The sequence below is a fragment of the Saccopteryx leptura genome, chromosome 10 (genome assembly GCF_036850995.1).
Source record: "Saccopteryx leptura isolate mSacLep1 chromosome 10, mSacLep1_pri_phased_curated, whole genome shotgun sequence".
Lineage (NCBI taxonomy): Eukaryota > Metazoa > Chordata > Mammalia > Chiroptera > Emballonuridae > Saccopteryx > Saccopteryx leptura.
The window spans coordinates 23,436,660-23,454,314 of NC_089512.1; the positions used below are offsets into that span (position 1 = coordinate 23,436,660).

A 17,655-nucleotide genomic window follows, 5' to 3' on the forward strand; every position below is an offset into this window, starting at 1 on the left:
CTTGAATTTCTTCACTTTAAAATTTTGAGTTAAAAGGGGCAGTTTTGTTGTTTTTTGTGTTAATGCAAACAGTTCTGCAACAAAAGAAGGGAAATCTAAGGAACAGCCTGCCGTGAAGTTGCTGCTGCTTCCGAGGGGGAGACGGAGAGGAGGTGTCTCAAACGGCTGGCTAGGCTGTATCCTCCGGCATGGGCATCCGAGCCTGGATTCAGCGAACCGCAGACCACCCGGCGCTCTCCTTTACCTTGGTGCTTGCAGCGCCATTCAATATGGGACCCCCCAGCTGCGTGACCAATCTTTTCCATCACACACCGGTTCCTTCCACTGTCGGAGAAGCTAAACCCCGACTGCCCTTGCTCGTCTCACATACTGTGTCTCTGTGGTCCCACTCTCCTCCTTTTTCTATACTGATAGCAGAGTGTGGCACTTGATGCTGAAGGTGACAGGGCAGCTGGTTCTAGACAAAGGCCACGGGAGCTGATCATGCTGCCATGTATTAATAGTCCTGTGAAAGCCGTGGCAAAAGTTCAGTCACAAGAGGGGATAAATATTTGCCTTCTCTGACCCGCGGCTGTGCGGCGGCTATATTGGGACATAACCCTCCAGGGAAACACTATCTTTGCAGACAGACAGGTTTTTCCGGGCTGTTTCAGAGGACCCCCCGCCACTGTGCCGAACACTTCTGCTCCCATAGTAAGAGGCACTTTCTCTTCAGTCATCCTCCGGCGTAGGAGCCAGGTGGAGGGCAGGGATGGCGGGCCGGGCTTGGGCGTGGGGCACCAGCTGGCCCCATGCGCAGACGTGGGCGGGTCACGCAGCTCCTCCAGGCCACAGCTGCTGCTGCGGTGAACGGAAGGCGCCGGGGCTTTCCAATCTGTCACTCTCTTAGTCTCTGCAATACTCCGGTCGCTCCAAGTTGTGTTCCTAGTTCCCCAACACTTGGCAAACAAGAGACACAGATCGCCTTACAGAACACGCCATTCCCCTTGAACTCCAGTGCTCCCTGCGACGTGCCACGTTGCTGTGGAGGGTCAAGGGGCTGGGAGCCAAGGGAGGAACAACTGCCCCTTCAGAGGTCATAGCTCAGAGAGGAAAAGCCAGAGGATTCAGACACCAGGAATTCTATTTACATTACAACAACGGAGGCCAGTGGCACGTAGAAATATTAATAGCTTTGGGCTTCGGTCCCAAAACTGCAAAACAAAAAATACCATTTGCTTGGAATAGAACTTCCAACTCTGTGACTTTTCTGAACTCTTCATTTATTTATACTCCTTTAATAGTAGTTTTAAAAAAAACCCTATTGTGGAATTCTTTTCTTTTCTTTGTTTTAGAGGGGAAGCAAACAAAAAAACTTTTTCATATTTATTTTGATATGAAAAAAACATTGGAAAGACCATGAGCTTCCCAATCTCATGAAGATTGCGTATAGTTAGGAAAACTACCAAGTGTACACATATTTGTGCCATGAATCACCTCTTAATACATCCCATGGCTTTTCCTTTAAATAATGAAAAGCAATCAGTATTAAACGTTATTAGGTTGCCAGCAGCGATTGCAACTTGCTCATTGTTTTGGTTAGGTTCTGGGGTGCAGGGTCTTTGCACTATATTCAGGCTGCACACTGTCTCTAGCTAACCCCATCCCCAGAAAGGGAAAGCAGCAATGCACCACCTCCCTCGTGATAAAGATTTAAGGCAGGGGTCCCCAAACTACGGCCCGGCCCGTGGGCCACATGCGGCCCCCTGAGGCCATTTATCCGGCCCCCACTGCACTTCTGGAAGGGGCACCTCTTTCATTGGTGGTCAATGAAAGGAGCACATTGACCATCTCATTAGCCAAAAGCAGGCCCATAGTTCCCATTGAAATACTGGTCAGTTTCTTGATTTAAATTTACTTGTTTTTTATTTTCAATATTGTATTTGTTCCCATTTTGTTTTTTTACTTTAAAATAAGATATGTACAGTGTGCATAGGGATTTGTTCATAGTTTTTTTTATAGTCCGGCCCTCCAGCGGTCTGAGGGACAGTGAACTGGCCCCCTGTGTAAAAAGTTTGGGGACCCCTGATTTAAGGTATCCTTGCTACAATAGGAGCCTCTGAATAACTACATCCTTACAGGTGTTCCCATAGGTGAGTGTGTTAGATTCAAAGAATATTTCCAATTTGCATCCTTCTTCCCAATGTGGCGAAGTCAGGATGAAGTGCAGTGCGTACTGCTTCCCGGTGTGGCCTCGGATAGTTCTGCCTGCCTGGTAGCCCTGGTGTGGGTTGAGTCTTGCTCTTATTTTCAGAAGAAACTGAGGTTTGTTTTCATAGGAAAGATGCCCCTGTCATGTGCCCGGGCTGGAGAAGGGTTGTAGTGTTGACCGCAGCTGTGGGCAACTCTAGCCAGGAGCCTTTAGTGAGTGTAGATAAGAACGACGCTCAGCCAGCAATGCTCTTGGGACATCTTGGCGAAACTTTCCCCACTGGGCCAGGCCTCTGCTGGGGGCTGTACTCTGTAGGGAACAGTCAGACGTCCCGGGGAAAGGAAGGCTATGGAAAAAGCGTGTTTACCAACCCCTTTCCCGTGAGCTAAGTCTTTCGTAGAGGGAAGGAATAGTGAGTGGCTTGGGGTGGAGTGTTAGTGGGATAGGGTAGGGGATGATACCTCTGGTGGCAGCAACCACAGATGTCTAGCTTGCCTTTGAGATGGGTGGCACTCTACACTCAGATTTGAGATGTGCACGTTTGGGTGCAGAGTTGAATTTCTCAGAATTGTGTAGAAGACAAAGCTGAATTCTACCACTGAGGATGAACATGGGACAAGCCAGATGAGGGTTGGCTTCAGATTCCCACCCAGGTCAGTGCTTCACGGGACAGAGGGGCAGATCTTTAAAGTGACCTTGCGGGATGCACAACCAGCCCAGCTGTGGAGAGCGGAGAGGGAGGGAGACTTTCGTGGATTCTAACCTGGAATAGCTTCCGTCATCATCTGCAGTTTTTCTTGGCTAGGTGTGGAATAGCAGGCACTTTTTTTTTCTAGGTTTCTGTTAAGGTTTACATCAAGTGCCACTGTTGGACCAGCTCGGAAGGCAGTGGGAGACGAGTGTCACATGGCAGGACCACCTGGCACGGACTTGGGCGGTGCACCCCACGGCAGTCCCAGCGCTCACCAGCGCACGACTTCCTTCCTCCTGCCTCAGGAGTCCAGTCTGTGCTGTGTGGGGACATCTGCATCATGACACACACTTGGGTTAGAACACTTGCATGTGACTGGCCCATGTCACCTCACAGAGCATCTTTCTAATTCTCTGGGAGGTTCAAGTGTTAAATCGTCACAAAAAGCTGTCACGGGAAATACCTAAGGCTCAGGCACCCAAACTGCCCACCGAGAACACCCAGGTGGGTGTCGTGGGATAAGTTAGCTTTTCAAGGAAAATAGCGATACCCGACATCCACCAGACACAATGCACGCTGCGCACGGCGGTTTCCGATTTCCACGCTGAGCTGTAACGCTTCCTGTCGGTGATGGCGCATCCCACTGACGCGGGGTTTCTGTGAGATAAGAAGCTGGTGGAAGAGGACAGAGGCGCTGCAGTCCAATCCGACTCCAAGGCCCGAGAAGTTGCTTCGTGTCCGCGGGCGCACGCACCCCATTGATAACTGTGGTTAAGAATAAAAGACATTTATGTTTTAATGTATGTGTATTACTTTTTAGTTATTAGGGCATATTAGTTCTTATTAAGTTGAACCTAATTTTGGAAACTTCTAGTTGTTTCTCTCGGTCAGGAGCTGCCCGGAGTCAGTGAGGGCACTGTAAACCGCATAATTTTGGGGGCTTCAACTTCAGAGTGATAATGATGGTTTTTATGTGTTTTGCATTAAAATGGGCCAAGTGTTTAAGCCCCAAATAAGAGTTCCCACTGCCGATTAAGTCTGAGATAAACTAACGCTATTTCTTTGTGTGTTTCTTATTCTCCCTCAGAGTCAAACGTGCCCTCTCTTGTCTTCTCTTTCAGAGAGTGGGTTAACCGAGCCCCATCGATTCATTTCCTGAGGGTGTTAATCTGTCTGAGGCTACTAATGAGGGATCCATGTTACCAGGTTGGTTGGAAAAAATAAGGCTATTGTTTTATTTGTGATGAAGAAGAAATAAAAAAACTGGTGGTTTTTTTCTTTGAAGCAGAGCACATTAACTTTTTTTTTTTCCTCTTTCACAACTCAGTAGCTTCCAACATTGGAAAGTATCTCATCCACTATTTAAAAAGATAGGAAAGAAGTGATTTCATGGGGACAAAAAAACCCTGTACTTTTCTACTACATCACCTACGGGGTTTAAACGAATCACGTGTTACTCTATGTTTTCATTCTTATGTGGCATTGTAAACCATAGGCAGTTCAGACAGATGGCCACAGCTTCCAGCATGTTCAAGGCTGAGCATCTCACCAGGTCCACGTCAGCACTGGCCAGTGGGGGGCTCCTCAGGCAGCTCCAGCAGCAGCCAGTAGGAAAGGCAGGGCCAGCAGCTGTAGCAGCTGCTCCAGAGTCCGTACATTTCCCCTGAGTTAGAGGTGAGGGAGGGCCCCCACGTGTCTCACTGGTCAGGAGACTGTTCAGTGCCTCTCAGACTTTAATGTTCAGGGGAATCGCCCAGGTGGCCCTGGTAACGCAGATTCTGTCTCAGTAGGGTACACTGAGACCGGGATTCCGCAATTCTAACAAGCATCAATACTCCTGGTCCATGGCCTATATTTGGAGTAGCAGGAACTTAGTGTTTTAGCAATGAGGCTGTAAAGAAAAGCTTACCTAGCACTTTGCCCTGGACTTCAAAACCTAGTCTTTCTAGTGCCAGCTGCTAGATAGCTACTTCCATAAAGAGGAGCCCTTAAACTTTCTGTGCATCAAAAACACCCGGAGGACTTAAAGGTTGTGGGGGAGGGGTACCCCTCACAGTTTCTGAAGGGCCTGATAATTTGCATTTCTGGCAAGGTCCCAGGTAATGCTGATGCTGCTAGTCAGGGGACCGCAGTTTGAGAATCGCTGCCCCAAAGCCTCAGGATTGCCCATTAATCATTACTCTTATGCTCGCCAATGTTAAATATCTAAAGAGCATTAAGAGCATTCTTTTTCTTTTTTTTTTTGTATTTTTCTGAAGCTGGAAACGGGGAGAGACAGTCAGACAGACTCCCGTATGCGCCTGACTGGGATCCACCCGGCACACCCAAAGGGGCTACGCTCTTCCCACCAGGGGGCGATGCTCTGCCCCTCCAGGGCGTCGCCATGTTGCGACCAGAGCCACTCTAGCGCCTGGGGCAGAGGCCAAGGAGCCATCCCCTGTGCCCGGGCCATCTTTGCTCCAATGGAGCCTTGGCTGCGGGAGGGGAAGAGAGAGACAGAGAGGAAGGAGTGGGAGGGTGGAGAAGCAAATGGGCGCTTCTCCTATGTGCCCTGGCCGGGAATCGAACCCGGGTCCCCCTGCACGCCAGGCCGACGCTCTACCGCTGAGCCAACCGGCCAGGGCTTAAAGAGCATTCTTATTATTCATACATGCTTTGATAATTTTCACAGGTTATTGCTTTTATCCCTTAGAAATATCTCCTTTTTTGCCCTGTCCTGGTAAGTTACTAGGAGGCTCAGTTCACTGAGAAAGTCTTCTATTTTGGGTTTGATTCTGTTGATGAATTATCATTTGGGTCAAATGTGTTTATTTTTCATTACCTTAGCAACCATCTTTCCCAAACTTGGTACTTGAAAAACAAAGTGTTTTGCTGCTAGCCAGCCCCAGAGCTGCTCCGATCGGTGTCTTCTGAGAGTCATGGTGGCTCCACCTGTTGTTCCCTTTAGAAGAACATCCCCTTCCTCCTCCTGTACTGTGTATGTAGGCTGGCTCTGTACTGTTACAGTTTAGCTTGTGCTGTTATAGTTTAGCTAACTGTAGTCATTTGAATATGGGGCCCAGGGCATACTCGCATGGCTTTCTGTCCTGGTCGCTCACCGTTTTCTAGGAGTTGTTTGTTTCTCTCATGACTAGCCATACAGAACTGCGTGCTCCGTGTGTTTCTAAGCTGCCGTTAGCAATTTGGTATGGTTTCCACATAATGGGGGTGGACCATATGTTCCACTTCGCCTGGGCCAGTCCCTGTGTGTGCTCGCTGCTGTTTCTCCTTAATTATTAACAGCACCCTCTCCTACTCGCCAGCATGTCTCAGTTTGCAGGAGAAAACTGCATATAGGATAAGAACGAAATATTCGCGGAGGAAGGTGGAGAGCTAGTTTTTTGACTTACAGAAATTAGGAAAATTTTTGCTGTCGAGATGTTCTGTTTGTTCAGAAAATGCATGGCAATTGTGTCATACTCTGTGATCTTTTTAAATCTAGTTCTTGATGGATTGAAAAGGGGTTGATTGTACTGCTCTCCCAAGGAAGGGATTCAGTAATCTCTTTGTTTATGGGGTTTTATGACCAAAACATGTTAAATAAACTCTCTCTCTTCCGGATCCCAATGTCTCTGTGAAAGGGGTTGCTCCCTGACTCTCTCCTCCCGACTCTTTCCTCACAAAGAAGGGCATATGCTCAGGCAGCTATTTCATATCTGAAGTTGCCAAGAATTGTTGGCCAGAGTCACAACGCTCGGCTGGGGTTCTCCACAGTTTATGCCTGGAATCTCAGCTAGCCTTCGCCATGGCTGGGTGTCCCCTTCCTCGCCTGTTGAATCAGTATTGCAGGACCCGCAGTGGCTGTCGGAGTCCTCACACCCAAGCCGCCTCTGCCCCTGTCATTCTCATTGGGTGACGTCATCTGTTTCACAGGGAAAACTGAAGACCTCTCAGCGGGAGCTCTTTTATTTCCTCCTCTGTGTTGCTTGAAATATTTGGATTATCATGCAACTTCCCTTCTTTTCTTGTTTTGAAAGAAATATCTCCTGTCCTTGTTGAGGCTTACCCTTCCATCTGTTCTCTTTTTTATGGTGTCAGTGGCTCCTTTTCTTTTTTCTTTAATCATAAAAATACCCTTTTCTTAGCTGAGATATCCCGTCAATATCTCCCATCTTGCCTTCATTACTACATTTTTTGGAAGGTTGGGATATGTCTCCTGAACCCCCTTGCTTTCCGTCTGGACTGACGTATTGCATGGCTTGCACGCTGAGTTCTGGGTGCATGGTTCTTCTCTCTGGAAGCCACTTTCATTGACCACAGAGTGCCATGCCTCAGTCATCATTCCTTGACCCAGAGCCAGCGAACTGGTGGCTCGTGCGTTGAATCAAGCCTGCTAGTGTGCAGAGGCTTCCCTGTGTGTTTAACGGAGACTCCAGCCGGAAAACACTGCATGGAAGAGAAGCCAACATTGCTTAAGGTTTCCCATAATCACAGGAGGACATATGTTCTGCGATCTCAAGGATAGTTGGAGTCCCAAACAACATAAGTAGAAATGCCCAGCTGGACTCACTATAGTGAACCCACAGCACATTATTTATAAAGAAGAAAGAGAAAATCTCCAAGGCTTCTAACTGCCACAGCATTAAAGCCAGCCTAGCTGCGCGGCCCCATCTTGGCTCTTGTGTTCCCCAGACTGGAACAACTCTCGCCTTTTTCCACATTTTCTGCTTGCCTCCACCAACCCTGAGAACCTCTAGCTCTTCCATGGCATTTTTTTTTTGGTTTGTTTTCCTGTATTATTTACATGTTCCTTTTTAAAATCCTGCTTTTCTAAATGTTAACTTTCCCAAAGTCCTTTTCTTTTCTTTTCTTTTCTTTTTTTTTTTACAGAGGCAGAGATAGACAGGAACGGAGAGAGATGAGAAGCATCAATCATCAGTTTTTTGTTGCGCGTTGCGACTTCTTAGTTGTTCATTGATTGCTTTCTCATATGTGCCTTGACCGCAGGCCTTCAGCAGACCCAGTAACCCCTTGCTGGAGCCAGTGACCTTGGGTCCAAGCTGGTGAGCTTTTTTTGCTCAAGCAAGATGAGCCTGCGCTCAAGCTGGCGACCTTGGTTCTCGAACCTGGGTCCTTCCGCATCCCAGTCCGATGCTCTATCCACTGCGCCACCACCTGGTCAGGTCCAGCGTCCTTTTCTTTACCATCTTCTTCCCAATCTTCCTAGCTCTTGGCTTTAGCTCTCGTTTTTTGTTGCCTTTGCTGTTCCTTGCTCACAAATACATACCTGCATTCTCAAAATTTCCCCTTTATTTAAGCCCCAGATTTCCAGGGATATGTTGGACAGCCACCTTGGCGACACAATAGCATAATGGTTCTCGAAGTGTGGTCTGAGAACTGCTTACAGGTCTCTGAATTCCTTTCGGGGGTTCCACACAATCAAGAGTATCTTCAAAACAATGCGCAGGTATCATCTGCTCTTTTGCTCTCCTTCTCTTCCAAGAGTGCCCCTGAGTGTCCCGAAGCTGTGGGGTGTGTGATGGTGTCATGGCTCTGATGGCTGCGAAACATGTGCTGTGTACTCTTGTGTTTTAAGAATTTCTTACTTGCAATTCCTAATATGGTAAATATAAATAGATATAATCCAAATAAATGAAAACTCTTTGGGGTTCTGAATGATGTTTAGGGGTGTAAAGGGATACAGATACCAAAGAGTTTGAGAAACACTATCGTAGCACATTCTACTTAATAGCTTTCAAGTGAGCCTTTTTGATTCTTCCTCAGCCTTTTAGAAGAGTGGTTACTATTGCTCCAGGGGAGATAAGTAAAGGCCAGTGCGTAGAGGGGCCTTCGTATCGCACTGGGGGGAATAAGCAGTGTAGAAGCACTGAAAAGTTTTACACAGAAAACGATCCTGTTAATGATTCAGTAACTAGGGATCGCTGTAGTGTTTAGCATTGATTTAGTTGCTGAGTAGGTTTAGGATGAGCATGTCTAAGGGCAATGACATTAACAACACACCTATTGGCATGCAGTATGCTCCATTTTTGACATAATTTTATCTGTATTATATTATTGTATCAAATTTTTTTTTTTTTTGTATTTTTCTGAAGCTGGAAACGGGGAGAGACAGTCAGACAGACTCCCGCATGCGCCCGACCGGGATCCACCCGGCACACCCACCAGGGGCTACGCTCTGCCCACCAGGGGGCGTCGCTCTGCCGAGACCAGAGCCACTCTAGCGCCTGGGGCAGAGGCTAAGGAGCCATCCCCAGCGCCTGGGCCATCTTTGCTCCAATGGAGCCTTGGCTGCGGGAGGGGAAGAGAGAGACAGAGAGGAAAGAGGGGAGGGGTGGAGAAGCAAATGGGCGCTTCTCCTATGTGCCCTGGCTGGGAATCGAACCTGGGTCCCCCGCACGCCAGGCTGACGCTCTATCGCTGAGCCAACCGGCCAGGGCCTTTTTTTTTTAAGAAAGGAAAAACCCAAGGGATAGGCAGAACAAGGACATTTGTTCACATTGTGCACATTGAACTGAAGGTCTGATGAACCAAAGGGACGTTTTCCAGGTCATTAGGCTCAGAAGCACAGAACCCAGTCTTGTGACCCTGCGAACTGTGACTGGGGGAAACGCTGAGGCATTGCTGTAATCTAAGCAGGGTCGTATTTGCTTTTCAGATTAGTAACCAGAACCGTTAAGCCCAGGTCTATGCAGACCGCGTGCTCCTGCTTTTCTCCGGTTGATGCTCCCAGGTCAGAGCAATCCCATTGGTGTGACCAAAAGAAACACAAGGAAGCCCATGGTCTGTGAGCAGTCTCCTGGCCTCGCTCCAGTCTCCGTAGGAGCGTGGCAAGGGGGCAGAGTGTTTATTTCATAAATGAAGTGTAAATTCTTGAGTACATAGCAACAATTTCTCGAAGTGATAAAGCCTCTTTGCCCTTCTTATACTTTATAACAACAGCACTTCTCAGGCTGTGCTTCACAGCACTTAATAAGTATTCTGTGAAAGGAATCGTGCTTCAATGAGTGATGTTTAGGAAAAGTGCATTCTAGTTCTGTTGGAGACTTAGAGTGTGCGGCAGCTTATTAAAAGCTCTTAGGAGTCCTATGATAAAGTACTTGATTAAACTCTCTTTAACCTAGCACCTAGCATTTCCCCAGACAAGTTGAATTTGATGGTGAAAGTTTTTTTATTTTATTTTTTGGTAGAATTTCTATTACTACTCATTGTGCAGAATAGAATGATCATTCCCATGACAGTTTGGGAAACACTGACTTAGTCCCATATTGTTAATATTAATTATTGGAAAAATGTATTTCTTGTTAAGGTAAATGATAAAAAAAAATGACCATGGCCATGAGCAATTATTTAAACATTATTCTTCCCATGGTGTCTCTCATTCCTAAGCTTCAAATTTAAATCTCCATGCTGTTGACTCTCAGATTTCAATCTTTTGCCTTCATCTAACTTTTCATGGCCTGTTGTACCGTTTTTCACCTGCATATCCATCCCATCAGCAACTCAAACATATCCAAATCGAGTCTCCTCCTCTAACTAGTCTATTCTTTCCTCCTTCCTTGTGTTTGTTAATCACGTCCCTGTTCCTCAGCCACCACGCTCAAATATGGTGGTGTCTTCTACCTTTCCCTTCCTTCCAATTGTCTTCCTGTTCAGGTGGCTGTACCACCTCCAAGACTCTCCCTGCCTCTCCATCTACCTTCCCACTGCCACTGCCAGCCAACTGGGCTTCTAGTTGGCACTTTGCCTCTCCAGTTGATTTTAAGACTAGAGAGAAGTTTACCGCTGATTCTGATCAGTCCCTTGTTCACTCATTTTATTGGGTTCCGTGGTCTACGTGACAGAGTCCAAATTCAGGCTCATGTCTGAGCCCTCCAGCGGTGTGACTGCACCCTGTTCTTCTTGCACTGTCCCCAACGATGCCCTTCATGGAAGGCATTTACAGAGTTCTAGAACATCTTGATGTTCTTTCTACGCAACTTCTGGGCGCCTTAGAGTTTACTTTTATTTTTGTTTGGAATCTTCTTTATCTTTCCCTATTCCCCCATTTTTTTCTCAGCAAATCTACCATCTTTCTCAGTCCGTCAGGGGCCATCACCCTTGGGAAATGTTCCTTAGTCCTCTTAGCAGGATGTTTTGTGTCCCTTCTCTGGGGCATCATAGCACTTCATGCACAACTTTCTTATAACACTGCCCAAATTCTATCTTAAATTCCAGCTGTTTGTATATCTACCTTGTGTTTGTCTAAAGCTCAGTGAAGTAGGCCTCTGTCATCTACGTATTTGTGTCCTCTTCAGAGCCTTACCCACGGCGTTTATATAACAGGAATGAAAAATATTGTAGAGTAAATATTAATAGTTTTAAAATATTATCCATATTTTTACTTTTATATGCATAAAATAACTATCCCATAACTAGGGATAATACATACAATATTCTTATGTCCTTTAATTACAGCTTTTCTAGAGTGAAGCGTGATGGTGAGAATTCGAATTAGTAGGTAGTCACAGAACTATTTTTAATTTAGTTATAAATGTCTCTTCATTCTTAATTTGAACATGGATATGTTTAGTGTTTCCAGTTTCCCATCGCACAGAGTGAGGAAACCTTGACCTGGGAGGCGTCAAGGACCAGAGCGTTTTCCCAGCCTGCTCCCCGGGCGGGCTTCCTGGTAGAATGAGGACGTACATTGTTCCCTCCCCCACTCACGCACTCATTACTCCCCCCCCCCCCCGCCCCATTTCCCAGAATTGGAACGAGGGCTAATGTTTATGTTTCAAATAACTTCCTTGTGTGCATGCTAAGTAAAAAGAGAGGCATCAACACAGCTTTAATTAAAAAGGTTGGGGCTTCCTGAAAATCAATGTCAGTGTGATTAATCCGGACATTTACTCTTCATAGAGTTACAAGCGAGTCCCTTTCGGGACGCCAGCCTCCCACCCCTTCTCTTCCCCAATCAGCGCTTGTAGGGCCGTTTCTTAAGTATAATGCAATGCCCCCTTTTTGGGAATTGGCTCAAAAGATCTGTATCAGGAAACATTTTGCAAAGATTACCCTTACATTCGTATAAAGTATTTAGGTTGAAAAAGACTATTGGCCTGGTCATTTTAAGGAGAAGCTTCGCAAACTCTGCTGAGCATGCGAATTACCTGGGGGTCCTGTTGGATTTCTGAGTGTGAGGCGGCAGGTGTGGGGTGAGCAGGCCGTTCTGAGTCTCTGGCCTGCTCCAAGGTGGGGCTGACGCTGCTGGTCTGCAGACCACGCCAGGCAGAGGCCAAGGCCCAGGCTGAGGGTCTGGGCGTTTGGGGACTGTGGACTCTTATCTTGGCTTATCACTTAGGCAAACTGGTTTAACCTTTCTGGGTCTGGGTTTTCCTAAGCTGTGACATGAGGGGTTTGAAGGGAGTGATAGCTGATGGTTCTTTTCAGCTCTAACATTTTGTGATGACATGAGAGGAAGTGGAAAAATGAGTCTGGCTGAGGTTCCTAGCATAGTTACATTTTCTGAATCTCACCCCGGTTCTCATTGTTGTTAGCAGTTTGTCTTAAATGCAGTATGAATGACACACATTAACATTTTATATATTTATGTTAGACTGCAGACCTTCCTAAAATAAGTCTAAATCTCACGAGTTTATGAAGAAATTGCATGTAAAATACACTTCCCCTCCACCCTCATTATTTTTGTGTGTTCTGTTGTTTCTATTTTTCAGGAGACACTCCATAGCTTGGGTGGGATTGAAAACCTAGCTCAGGTAAGATGCCTTTTGTGATGGCTGGTCTTGTCTTTCCATTCTGTGCGTGGCTCTGGGCAAGGATTACCTAGGTATGTGACAGGAGATGGCTTTTTTTTTTTTTAACGGTAGGCTTCCTGCCAAGGGGAGGCCCAGGCAGGGTTTATAAGTGTGAGTGTGAGGCAAGATGCTGAGGGCAGGGCGGGACCCATGGCATTTGTTCTGGCTAATTGGGCTCCCTTTACCCTGCCTGTTGAAACGAGAAAGTGTTATAAAACGTCACATGTCCTTGGTTAGCAATGAGAAGAAATAGGCTCGGCTGGCAGGCCCACGTCCTCAGAACTGCACGTACCGAACGACCGGAGAAAATACCGGTTATGAAGCTGCGTACAGCTTCCTCACACACAGAAAGAACTGCTGTGCTCACTAAAAATTTCACAAACAAATGACAATGTGGGGAACAACTTCATTTATTTTTCTGCTTTGGTGGCTTCTGAGGGAAAGTAAGCAGGTGAATATATATGCTGAGCTAATCCAGTGTTTGGGTTTATTACCTTGTACAACATAGCATGAGTTGAAAAAGTGCATTCTTCTAAAACCCCGTGGCAGGTACAGAAAGAATCGTTTTCTCAATGGGCCTATGGCCCTGGGAACTCATTCTGGGTCATTAAAGGAAGATTAAGTTCAATAGGAATTTCATGTTAAATCTATTTTATTTTATTACATTCTTATTCTTGGGAAATTGGTAGAATGTATCAAGCTGTTGTTTTTAAGATTTTAAGAAATTTGGCTGAAGATTTACATCATTTAATGAAATAGTCTTTAATAAAATTATATTGTAAATGCTATTCTTATTCATTTTAACTTCCATTATAATACCAAAAATTAATGTGTTTCTCTGAATCTGTTTTTTTTTTTATTATAATCAATCGCCCATAGTTGAGGATTATCAGATTGCTCCACACCCATCTTATTCTGATTTTTACTATCTGCTTATATGCTGGTTAGCTATAACTTAGGATATTATAAAATATAAGATCAATAAAATATAAATGTTATAAAAATTCTTGTTACGTTAAAGAAATCAAGTTCTATGTGCTATATATTGTGCATTTTATTTGTATCTTATATTTGGAGGCTAAATTACACTACAAAGTTATTTATTTACAAATTATTTGGGAACTTTTGAGAGTTTATATAGTTTTTACATGGTTCGTCCCTCAACTTCAGAGCACACAAGAGAAGGCAAAGAATTCAGGAACTCAATCACCTTTTTGCACTTGAGTGAAATGGTCCCAAGAACACAATTGCTCAGTGAATCTGTAGCTCCACCTACAGCTCATTTTTAGAAGTGCACAATCTTGTCACCGGCTTGTGTGCTTTCGGTGTCTCAGTGTCTCCTCTTTGACTTGCTTGTTGGTTTGGTCCCTCCTGCAGTACATGGAGATTGTGGCCAATGAGTACCTCGGCTACGGCGAAGAGCAGCATAGTGTGGACAAGCTGGTCAACATGACATGTAAGCATTGCCGGAGAACACAGTCAGCTCTCTGAACTTGCTAGAAATGTGCAATATGGTGTTTGCAGCAGGAAAGGGGATACTTTGAATATTTATGAGTATATCCATGCACAGTTATGTGTTGAGACTCTATGCCAATTGTTATATTCAGTGCCAAAGTATACCCAGAAGGAAGACATTTAGATCACAGCTGTTACCTTGCCAAGCCCAAATTCATATTTAAGAAGATTTTCACTGAGCAAAACTTGTCTTTATTTAAGTAAAGAGAGACTTCATAATAGCAGACTTTGGCAAACATACTTTTCAGCTCTTGTCTAGCTACTCAGTCTTCTCTCCGAGGCTCCTCCCAGCCCCCTGCCGTCCTCTCCGGGTTTGATGAGCCGAAGAGCTTCTGCCCGTGTGGCACCTGCCCACCCTGCTGGTGAATGGGCTGGTCCCGGCGCTTGTCCACAGGACCACGCACTGGTTCTCAGTGTCAGGGAGAGCAGTGGAGGCGGCCGGTCCCAGCACCAGGAAGGTCCTTGGAGAACAGCTGTTCCCCTCAGCTGAGGAACCTTGTTAGGTCCACCACGTTTGCTGCCTCTCCCCCTCCTTTTTATAAAGTTGAAATCTTGACAGCGAAGATCTTTGAAAAGCAGGTCTCACTTTGAACTTGTCATGATGTTAAGAAAGTTATTTAACTTTACGTGGAAGAAAAGATTTGCCTTTTTGCTGTATCTTGTATTTCACCATTATAATAGTAGCTGAGCTTGAGAGGTACGGTATTTCCCGTGTATAAGACACACCTTAATTTTGGGGCCTGAAATTTGGAAAAAAAAAAGTATTACATAAAGTTATTAATTATTGAGTTATTAACTCAATAATAAACTTGAGTTAATAACTCAAGTTTTATTCATCATAAAATTCATACAACTCCTCATCACTGTCAAAACTCCCATCCATTAGCTTGTCCTCCTCTTTATCTGATGATGAATCACTGTCTTCCACAGTGAGCGCAAAAACAAGCACAAAAAAGTGGAAATGCAAGTAAAAAAAACTACAACCGCTGTATAAGACGCACCCAGTTTTTAGACCCCAAATTTTTTGAAAAAAGTGCGTCTTATACATGGGGAAATACGGTAGATATTGAATTAAAAAAACAAGTAGCCCTGTTCCTTCCCCCTCTGCTGTTCCTTCTGTGCTATCTCTGTTCCACGCGCCCCTTTACTACAGACCTCAGGGTCTCTGAGTACTGCCCTCTTTAAGTTCTGAATCCCTCTTATTTCCTTCTTTTATAGATATCTTTCAAAAACTTGCTTCTGTCAAGGACCAAAGAGAATGGGTCACCACAAGCGGAGCCCACAAGGTGAGGGGTCCCGGGAGGGTTCACACTTCTGTGCGTGTGGCCATGGTTCACAGGCTGGGGGCACTTCGGAGGCCTGGTGGCCAAGTCCCACATAATTATAATTTACAGATCTGCTACCTAGCCTCAACTTGTAAATCTCTGCTAATCCTTTTATAGTTTTTTTCAGCCTAAGGAGCAAATATAGGGGTTTTCTGAAACCGTTTTCTTCCCTCTGTCACTAAATACCAATTAAATGTTGCTTGAACAACCCTGGCTAAACATAAATTGATCCTAGGTGTGTGTTTATAAATAAACAAACGTAATGTATGTTTTCATATAAATACATTCCATATGGCACCAGAAGGAAGATTTTTAAATCACGAGGCTTATCTTGAAAAGCCCAATTTCGCCTGATCACGAGGCGGTGGCACAATGGATAGAGCTGGGATGTGGAGGACCCAGGTTCGAGACCCTGAGGTCGCCAGCTTGAGCACGGGCTCATCTGGTTTGAGCAAAAGGCTCACCAGCTTGGACCCAAGGTCACTGGCTTGAACAAGGGGTTACTTGGTCTGCTGAAGGCCCACGGTCAAGGCACATATGAGAAAGCAATCAATGAACAACTAAGGTGTCGCAATGAAAAAACTGATGACTGATGCTTCTCATCTCTCTCCGTTCCTGTCTGTCTGTCCCTATCTATCCCTCTCTCTGACTCGTCTCTGTAAAAAAAAAAAAAAAAAAAAAGAAAAGAAAAGCCCAATTTCATGTTTAAGATTGTCATTGAGTGCCAGTTTACTTTATTTAATGTAAGAGACCCTCTGTAACACCAGATTTTGGTAAAAATATATTTTATGTCATTTAATTTTAATAAAATGCCAGAAGCTATTCACTTTCCATTACAAAGCTGACAAAGCTGGGTTAATAATAATATTGTACTTATCTAAAATTTGGAGCATTCCAACTTCAAAAAAAAGAGAGATTTTTTTTTTTTTTCATTCCAAAGAAATGAGTTTCAGGTTTATATTGGTTTGAACCACATGAAATTGCCATGATCTGCAATTTCACATGGTTCAACCTTATACTTAGATGGTATAATATTCTGAGCATATGGGTCAGACATACATTTCAAGGTTGAATGTAGATTTAGTCAGAACAGATTAAATTTATATTTACAGCAAAATGATTTAGACGGTAGCTGCCAAGAGCCAAGTTTCAATAGTCTAGTGATTTCTCATTTCCCAGGAAGCCACTTTGCAGCGTATATTAGGGCGAGGTTGACTGAGATGCTGCTTGCTGTGTAGGGGGTGGTGCTAGGTGGTATACAGGTCAACATTTGTTATTTGAATAGCTTTGTATTTCATTGATATTATTTCTTAGAAATTGAAAAACATTTTTGAGTAGCACTGAGGTGTTAAGTGGATGTAGCAAAAATTGTGATAAGGATATCAGTGACTGAAGTTTGGACAACATTAAATTAGAAGACAGAGAAGAAAGAAAAAGTAAAAGATGAGAAGGAGGAAAAGGATCAGAGAAACAAAGATAATGATATATTCATAAAATATTCATGAAATTATAAAGGGGAAAAATCTATGTGATGGAAATCCAAAAATCACCCAGCAGTTGTAGCTTTGTCCTGGAATATGTTTGGGTGTGTATTTTGGGGGGACTGTGAGTTCTTCAAATGTGGAGAGAAGAGAAATGAACTTGCATTAATGGGAATTCAGAGTACAGTAGCAGACTGGTAAGATCCAGAAGACCTCTGGCTAACTCACGTTACTCAGGATGGTGTCTGAAGGCGTTGATTCGTGCTCTTGCAACACTAATTAGAAATCTGGGAGGCAAATGGAGTGCTTGGTAGTGTTGACATATCTTGCTTAGTTTGGGGGGGGGGGAATGACCGTTTTTAACATTTTGGTGAAAAATAGTTCCATAACTTGGAAAGTGCCTAACACAAAGACTGACTCAGAATGTGTTTTTAAGACCGGTATTATATGTCCTTAGGCATTATGACCAGTGTTATGTCACTAGTCTTCCCACTTCTCCTTGTGGAGGGGTCAGAAGAGGCCAAGCTGACCTCCAGAGTGCATGGAACTAGAGGGAAGTGTGAGGGCCAGGCTGGCCATGTCGTTCCTTTCACTCTCTGTCCTGGGCAGGGAGTGGCTACAAGGCACTAGTGTCAAGAGTTCTAAAGTTAGGAGAGGATTG

General features: G+C 44.8%; 1 protein-coding gene across 5 annotated transcripts in view; it reads left to right on the plus strand.

Annotated features, from left to right (window-relative positions):
• Positions 1-17,655, plus strand: part of NEK10 (NIMA related kinase 10) — a 205,801-nt gene that overhangs the window by 46,013 nt on the left and 142,133 nt on the right. For all 5 annotated transcript variants that reach the window (XM_066350788.1, XM_066350783.1, XM_066350785.1 and 2 more), the window contains exons 6-9: positions 4,004-4,088; positions 12,593-12,634; positions 14,051-14,129; positions 15,407-15,474. In XM_066350788.1, the coding sequence (XP_066206885.1) occupies positions 4,004-4,088; positions 12,593-12,634; positions 14,051-14,129; positions 15,407-15,474 (274 nt within the window). The remainder of the gene's footprint in view (positions 1-4,003; positions 4,089-12,592; positions 12,635-14,050; positions 14,130-15,406; positions 15,475-17,655) is intronic.